This window comes from Pinus tabuliformis, chromosome 4_1 (assembly GCF_031772625.1).
Source record: "Pinus tabuliformis cultivar Carrire ecotype Pingquan chromosome 4_1, CPIR1, whole genome shotgun sequence".
Taxonomy (NCBI): domain Eukaryota; kingdom Viridiplantae; phylum Streptophyta; class Pinopsida; order Pinales; family Pinaceae; genus Pinus; species Pinus tabuliformis.
Genome location: NC_142303.1, coordinates 256,868 through 265,613, shown reverse-complemented (window position 1 = coordinate 265,613; position 8,746 = coordinate 256,868). Strand labels below are relative to the sequence as shown.

Below are 8,746 nucleotides of genomic sequence, written 5' to 3'. Positions count from 1 at the left end.
GAGCATCATAAATCATATGGTTAGAATGGACAGAGTGTCAAGAAGGAGTTACTAACGCAGAGAATGCAACTAAAATATAACTGATAGGATATTCATCAAATGCGAGTTACTAAGGCAGAGAATACAACTAAAATATAGTTGATAGGATATTCATCAAATGCAGGACTCATAGCCGAACTTTCATGCACATAGAAATCGCAAAATCATTGGCTCAAAATGAAGCAGAGCAAGAGAACGCCCACTTTGATACCATGTTAAACACATACATGGCAGAGGTAGAATATGACTGATAAACATTGAGTTGCATATATTATTGACATGATATACATTTATAGTACATTGGAGTGATCATTAGATTCCATATTCCAAGGTCTCTTGGACTCTAGTGGCTATTCACATTCCCCACCAACCCATAGAGGATTAGGTATCGAACACTTACACTAATGACAATGAGAAATGTTACATTAATGGTTGATGTGGTTAATGGGGTTGACCATGGATGAAGATGGTTAACCATTATTGACCATATTCAACCACAACAATATTGATTAACCATTATGGTTCACCATATTCAACCATAAATACTTTGGATCACCATGTTCGGCCATTCTAACCATGGTTGACAATGGTTAGGCATTAAGAGTCGATAGAGCATGGAATGTTCTAGGTTGATTATGGTTAACCGAAGATGAGCATGATTAATCAAGGTTAACCGCATTCAACCATAGAGACCTTGATCATGGTCGACGATATTCAACCATGTTTGACCATATTCAACCATGGTATAATCATGGTTGACCATGGTTGATCATGGATGACCATAAAGACATTTTTTTATCATTATGTTTGAAATTATTCAACATTAAAGACATTAGTTGACCATGTTGATCTAACCTAACCATAGAGATCTTGATTAAAATAAATAAAAATAACTCATTATAATATTATATAATTTTCTATGAAATTTCTTCCCAAACACGCCCCTATTATAATTCCACTCCACACTAAAATATTGTTAATACTGGAACCCAAAAAAATCAGACTTGTCACTAACAAACTCACATAAATTTGGAGGAAAGTATTAATGTAACAAAGTTCTAATTTTATATAGTCAGATATCTAACTGATCTGTTGGAATTTGGAGCAATGGTAACAAACTTTAATTTTATATATATAGAGATATGCGAGTAGGTATTTGTTGGTAATATAAAGAATTACCAACAAATTTGACATTTTAAGGATTGAGTTTCCATCAAGTGGGTCTTCCCCAAGACCACTAGAAGCATGACGATGATTATGCCATGCATTTTTTTTTGTTAGGATATGTACAATTTTAATATTCTTGAATTTTGTTGCAACCTGTTTCAATAAGGTAATATATTCATTATTTTAATTATTAATATCTTAATTTATTCAACGTATATTATAGCTTAATTTTTTTTTTTTTTTTTATATTTTATATATATATATTTTTTATATATTATATTTTCTTTATTATAAATATATTTTTATCATAATTGTAAAATTTAATTGAATTCTTTTAAAACTTTTCTAAAATTGAAAAGAGTTTTCCCACTAGATTTTCAGGTTGCATATTATTATTTTACTAAAATTTATTATTTTAATAAATAACATCATAATGAAATTACTGTAGTTTTCTTTCAAAATTGAAGAGATTTCTTTCACGAGATCTTTATATTGCATGATATTAATTTAGTAAATTTAATATTTTATTAAATAAAATTGTAATGAAATTATATTAGTTTTTTCTCATTTAATTGTTTTTATTGTTTTAATATTAGATATATTAGTAAAAAATCTATTTAAAACATATTTATTATTTTTAATAGTGAAATGTTTTATATTCTTTTTATTATATAAAATTTATTATATTTTCCATTTTTAACATAAAATATCCCCTATTGTTAAAAGTAGGATCTATTTATATTGTGTATTAAATTCAAAATTGTCATACATTAGTCAATAAAAATTGGATTAAATATAACAATTAAAAAAAAAACAAATGAAACCAGTGAAACTTTGCTTGGAAAGTTAAACTACTATTCCGACAAATCGATTACTTGGGTTTTGGTCGGAGTTCAAATCTTACTGTTCAATCTTTACCCTGATATTTTAATACGACTATTGTACACATAATCCGTGCTATAAGGAACACTTATCGATGTGTACTGCACCTGCATTAAATACCCATAACTGACCGATGTGAAGAATTTAATTTTAACCAAGGCTTAACTATCTCTGGACTATTCGTTTGCGTTTTTATTAACATTCACTCCGGCTCCACAGCTTTGTGGCACGAGCAAGCTACCCCTTCTTAGTTAGACGCCTCGGGATTCTCCCTTCCATCAACGATGGTGCGCTCAGCTCTTAGATCCAAGGGCTATGATCTGTTCAGCAGATTTACTCATTCAGGGTTGCTAGAATTTGGCTCATTCGTTTCCCCAACTCTTGGCTCCTGTTCAAGCTTTACTCCTCCCACCTCTATCCGATTCTTCGGAAGTAGCAGGAACTCTTTCTCAGGGGCCAGCCATCAAAGCTGGAGCTACTCTTTTAACAGTAAACGGTTGACATCTCCCAATTCAATATCCGTGGTATAGTTCTCTTAAATCTAATGTTTTATTTTTTTTCCCTATCCTTATTTCTCTTCGACACCAGGTTGCATGATACTAATCACTTTCTTTTCCTCTGTTCTTAGGGTTTGACGGGTTCGAATGTGAGAAATTCTCTGGTGCCATCCCTTGAGGTTTGCAGAATCTGGCAGTCACTGGTGCATAAGTTTTCCAGGTAAACAATGGTCCGAGGTGTTTCCCATTTGGCATATGAGGGTTTCTCTTCTCTTTCATAGAGTTCTGAGTGCTCTGCTTCGTGCTATTGTTTGTTTTATATTCGACTGCTCGGAGGGGAAGGCTCTTCTAAAGCCTCACTAAACCCTTACGAAGCTTCTTCGCAGACTTGCTACTCAGGTTGCTCTCTGGGCTATAGTGTTGTAGTTATGTATTTCTAGCCAAGAGCCTGGTAATTTCTTTGTCGGTAAATTATTGGTATTTTTAATCACCTTTGTGGAAGTGAGACTTGTCAAGCGGCCTCGGCCTTTGTAGACATTCTGTATAAGTTATTTTTTTTTTTTTTTTTTTTTTTCTAATGGACTTTGTATGGAAGCCGTGGACATTTTACGACCTTAATCACAGTTATACTGTTAATTTATTTATGGTTTCTTGAAGTCATAACTGTTATCATGTTTCCTTCTACGAAAGTCTTATTCCGAATTTTACACACAAGGTGCATTCTCTATTATTTAAATTGACTTATAAGCATTTCTCCGGATACTGTTTGAACGCTACTATTCTTGATTTACTCATTGTAGAATATTATGATTTCCTTATGCTGTAAAACCTTGCATACTGGTAAGTTTTTGAGATCGTTTTCACTTGTGACGATGCATCTCTATTTGAAGTTTATTTTGTTTTTACAGCTGATGAGTTTATAAGTTAAGAAATGGGTAGGGTTTACTGTTTTATGAACAAAGCTTCTACTCTTTTATTTCCTGTTAATATCGCTCAGCTTTTACTAGCAAACTTTATAGGATTAAATCCTTGTCAGGGTTTTTTCCTTCTCCGAACGCCACTCCTATTGTGCTGTTATTACTATTTTTACTGAGATGACATAGATTGTGCTTTTGTTGTGTAGCTATGAAAAAACTAGAGTATTTTGGTTTGGTTTGATGACATGGATTGCGCTTTTGTTGTGTAGCTGTGAAAAAAGCTGGAGTATCTTTCCACATTTGAGAGATAATCCGAGTCGTCCGCTGCAAAAAGTATTGGCATCATTTAAGAGATAATTTGATTCGCCAGTTGCAAACGGAATTGGCATCATCATCGAGATAACCAGCGCGACAGCCCTAGCCCTCCGCTCTTAGTAAAATTGGTTGCATGTGATAGCAAAGTGCGAGAGATAGGTGGCGTTTCTTATCGAACATGTTATCTCAACTGAAGGAGGTTGATTACTTAAATAGTCTATTAAATTTATGGATTGATATTGGCATTGGCATTGGGTCTGTATATGAATGTGTTTTGGTCTCTGTTGTTATGTCTGCTTCTGTCATCTGCTTGGTGTGTCTGTCTGTCTGGTGTGCTTGTATTATGTGAGAGGTGGAGGCAGAGGCGTGCTTGTGTTGCCTGAGAGGCAAAAGGAAGAGGCATGGAGCGTAATCAATTATTGAATCATAACAACTCTGCGCAGGGATCACAGTTAAATGTGCATCCTGACTCGATGACAGGTAAATGAGGCATTCCGGTACTAGATCACTCTGATTATGGGTTGTGGATTGCAAAATAGATTAGCTGAATGACAGAGAAATCAATCATTTCTGCCTTAAGAAAAATCATTGGCATAGTTCCATTACTGTAAATAAATTGAACAAATCATTGGCATAGTTCCATTACTGTAAATAAATTGATATGTTCAGTGTTGTTTGGTTTTTTAAATTAAATCCTCAACATCCTTGGCGAGAGGGGGCAGTATAGATCGCTACTTCGTGCATAAATGGAGAGAAACAGGGCCGGACAATATCATGGTTGGATCTAGGCGGTGACCATTGTCGAATAATGGCCACCGGGAGAGTTTTATTCCACAGAGCTTGCGGTTTATTGGTTTTTTAAATCAGAACCTCTGCATCCGTGGTGAGGTGGTTTCTTGGTTTTTTAATTTAGAATATGGATCCTCTGTATCCATTTTTCTTGGTTTTTAAAATTAAATCCTGAGCATCCATGGTGAAGGGCTTTCTTGGCTTTTTAAATTAGATCATCTGAATCCATGTTACAGAAAGCGAGAGAAATCGGGCATGCCTTTTGAATATGGCCGGCGTCGAAGCGTTTTTCTGGAGGAGAAATTCCTGAGAGCTCGCTGTTAAAAGATGGAGTTAACGGCGACCCTTACCTTCGCCGGTTTTGAAGGGCATAATTACAGCTTCGTATATAGTGCATAGGCCGGTGCTTGCTCTAGAATTGGCTTTTGTGTTCCGTTATCGAGCGATGGACTTACGCTGCAGGGTTGCTCGGTCACATCATTTGTTTTACGCATCGTCTCCCAATGCAGTAGCCATTCTCCCAGATTATTCCTGCTTTGTAGACATTGAATCTAAGGGCTTCAGCAGCACCACAACCCTTGAAAATATCATGTCTATCAATGTGGATTCATCCCTCGAAGGTAAGCACAACATTTTCTTGGCTGAATCAGTTTTAAAGTCATCGTCAAATGCATGTGTCATTAAGAGATTGTTCAGATTGCATTCAATTTCTTGTAAAAGTGGGTAAGCTTCTCCCTTATCTTTCTATCTGTTTCGTAAATAATATAAGGGGTTGTTTCTGCATTAGCTATCTCAGGTATTGCACTGAATTATTGATGCAATCTGCATTAGCTATTTCTAGATTAAGCATCTTACATCCAAGGGCCCCCAGAATGCTCTTCAGTGATATTTTTTTACCAGTCACCCAGAATGCTCTTCAGTGATATTTTTTTACCAGTCATAGTTGAAGCCTGAAACCTACCTATTATTCAAAAATATATATCAGTTATTTGGTTACCAATATATCGGTTATTTGGTTACCATTTTCATTCCTTGCCTGGAAGATCAAGAATGAGTAGGTTCAGGAGGTGGGGTTGGATTCTGGAGGGTATCCCTTCCGGATGTTCAGGAATTGATTAGTCAAACGTCACTGGTCCTGCTGCCTATTCTCTCGCTCTCTAACTATAACATAGATACCTCTGCTTGTATGTCTCGAAGTGCCCTTCGATATCACTCAGATTGAATTTATGGTTTTATATTTTGATTCAATATATTTGGTTTATATTGAATTTCTCGGTTATGTTGGACTTGTAATTTAATAGCTTGAGTTTTCTCTATAGGCATATGTGAACCATATCGATTTTATTTGGGTTACCCCTTTATCCTCTCCATTTGTCCCCAAGACAACCCTCTCCATCTCCCTCTCAGACACCCTCCATATTGATGCCGAGGTTGCTCACCTGTTGGGTCACCCCTTTATTCTCTCAAGCTCCCCGAGACACCCTGCATATTGATGCAGAGGCTGCTCAGTTGTTGGGTTACCTCTTTATCCACTCCAGCTCCATATTGATGCAGAGGCTGCTAAGTTGTTGGGCTGCCCCTGCTCAGTTGTTGGGCTACCCCTTTATCCTCTCCAGCTCCCCCAGACTCCCTCCATACCGATGCAGAGGCTCAGTGTCTAATCCAATCTCACCCACGACCAAATAAGCTTGTACATATGAGATTACATAAAACCCCATAACTATTTTTTTGATTCATAATTTGGTAAATTTTCTCAAATACCGGCTCTCTATATTTAATCGTTCTTAATTTGGCTGGCATTAAAAAAAATTAACAAAAGATTTGTTAGGTTCAAAATATGCACATAAAAAGCATTTGATAATTTTGAACGATCAGGGATTGTTTGCCACCTTTCGCTTTGGAAACTTTCAACCAAGGCTTTCCGTGTGATTCTCTTTTTGTTGTCCCACCTCAAGTTGCAACGGTGTGGGCAAATTTTGAAATGTTGCACTGCTTCCTATGAACCTGCCAATAATACTACGTTCACTTCAAATAATTCATTTCTGTCAATTCGAATTATTTTAACATTATTCAGTAAAGCTTTTCTTTCGATCCTTATTTTAATGTTTTATTTATATTTTTTTATTTATGGATAATTTTGTTGACATATTTGAAATGCTGAGCACTTGTTTGGAAGTCTTGTTTATAATTATTTTATGTAATATTGATAACATTTATTTCTGCTTATAGCCCCATTATACTTTTGTTCACGTATTTGAAATTCTTAGCAATTTCTTATCAATATTGGTCTCTCCTCACAAGTAATCACAGTTAGTCCTCACTCATCACTAGAAAATTAAATTTGCTTCTGAGATATAAACACAAATAACAACCAAAGCTGAATGGTTACAATTTCCAAACACTTTGGTGTTCTGTACTTTTTGTGTTGTGCTATGCTAGTTACAATTTCGAAACAGAGCACTATAGGGTTGTATAATGGTGATCAATTAATACATTGTCTTAATGCACCATTAGATTAGAAATACATCTTAAAAATGAAGGTATTGAAGACCATGACCAACTAGTATTATGTTTTTTATTGTAATTTTCTATTTCGGAAACTTGATTTGGTCCATTGACGAAGAAGCCTTTTTTGACCACATCAAACAAAATGTGGGTGTTCCATCTTACTTACGTCTATGACCAGTGGAGGTTTTTAGAAGTTTCTTGTGTTTGTATGTTAATTATGTTTGGTTCTCTAGAATTTCTGTCTATGCTAATTGTGCTTTTGGTTTATTTAGGTTTTCAAAGATTTTATATAATTAATATATTGATTTTAGATAGTTATGGATATTATCAATAAACATTGAGTTCTTTTTGTTCTCACTCAACAACGTTTGACATTATTTATATAAATTTTATTACTTAAATTGTTCTTTGCATAATTAATTATTTATATTGAAATTTCCTTATGCAGATTGTTTGTTGGATTATCATTTATGTATTGATATGTGAATTATTATCGGAAAGAAATATGAAAATTTGTAAGTATTATAAATAAACACAATCACATAATATGTAATTTCTTTTCTTTTTATCTTTTTTAAGAAGGATGACGAGGAGGAGGAGGAGGAGGAGATGATGTGGAGGAGAAAATATGAAAATTTTTAAGTACTATAAATAAAGAAAATTAAATCCCCGGATGCGGGTGCCACCTCGCATAGCCAGGAAGGGCCACTTGCCACGGCCGATAGGACACGCGACGGACGGAGTTCTTTAAGGCTCCTCGCCGCCACCTCCCTTCGCCAAGCAATGCAGAACATCAGCCTTAATGAAGGCGCAGGGACCATAGCTGAGGTTGATGGCCGCATTCAATGCGGGAGCACATCGAAGGAATGAGGGGGTCGATAAGAAATGCGATTTGGGGGCAGTTGATACCCAAAGCTATGGTGTTCATGCTCAGCATTCTGAGAATTCCGGGGTTATTGTGGAATTGGGGGAGGCTGGCCGACTGCTGGTCCTCCCTGGTTCATGCCTGCATTCATTTGTTTGCTACCCTGAGCCGAATTGGAAAGGAACTCTGTCTGAGGAAGAGGTTACTGGAAGAATGGTGCGGGAGAGAATGCCATGTCGTAGAGGCAGAGGTTCGGGGCGAGCCAGATCCTCTCGCGGGCCTGCAGCTGACTCACATCACCACTGCTGCTGCTGTTACTGCCATCGACGTGTGGGAGCTCCTCATGTGCAGGCTAGCCAATTTGTGGAAGCTGGAGGGTCCAACAATGGCGAGCCAAGGCTACCTGCGTTTGGCTCAGTCATCTTCACACTGGGCAATTCCAGAGAAAATTTGGGTATCAATGCCCACATATCTGTGTTATTCACCAGGATCCCGGAGGAGAATGAGGATGGCTTGCCTCGGCCACCTGCAATGGAAAATCCCTTGGACAACGAGGAAGGAATTCCCCTGGAGCAAGAAGGAAGATTGCCTCAGGCTCTGGCGGAAGATGGTCGAGTTGTTGACAAAGGTAAGAGGCCACTGGGGGAGGCTTCAAGCTCAAGGGGCTCTGCACCGCAGGAGCACGACCACCCATCCAGCCATCTGCGCGAACCTGAATTGCCAGCCTTCATGGACGGCTTACCAGAGGGACATGGTTGGGCTTGGAT

General features: G+C 37.0%; 1 protein-coding gene across 2 annotated transcripts; it reads left to right on the top strand.

Annotated features, from left to right (window-relative positions):
• Window positions 1–2,228: 2,228 nt before the first annotated feature.
• LOC149173949 (uncharacterized) lies at window positions 2,229–5,255 on the top strand. 2 transcript variants are annotated; one of them, XM_089422492.1, is made up of 5 exons: window positions 2,229–2,612; window positions 2,717–2,805; window positions 3,772–4,297; window positions 4,540–4,700; window positions 4,843–5,255. In XM_089422492.1, exons 1-3 carry the CDS (start codon window positions 2,373–2,375, stop codon window positions 3,857–3,859), a joined length of 417 nt encoding a protein of 138 aa, XP_089278618.1. In that variant the 5' UTR covers window positions 2,229–2,372; the 3' UTR covers window positions 3,860–4,297; window positions 4,540–4,700; window positions 4,843–5,255. The 2 variants fall into 2 exon arrangements, with proteins under 2 accessions (XP_089278618.1, XP_089278617.1); XM_089422491.1 differs by having other exon boundaries at window positions 3,772–4,700.
• The last annotated feature ends 3,491 nt before the right edge of the window (window positions 5,256–8,746 follow it).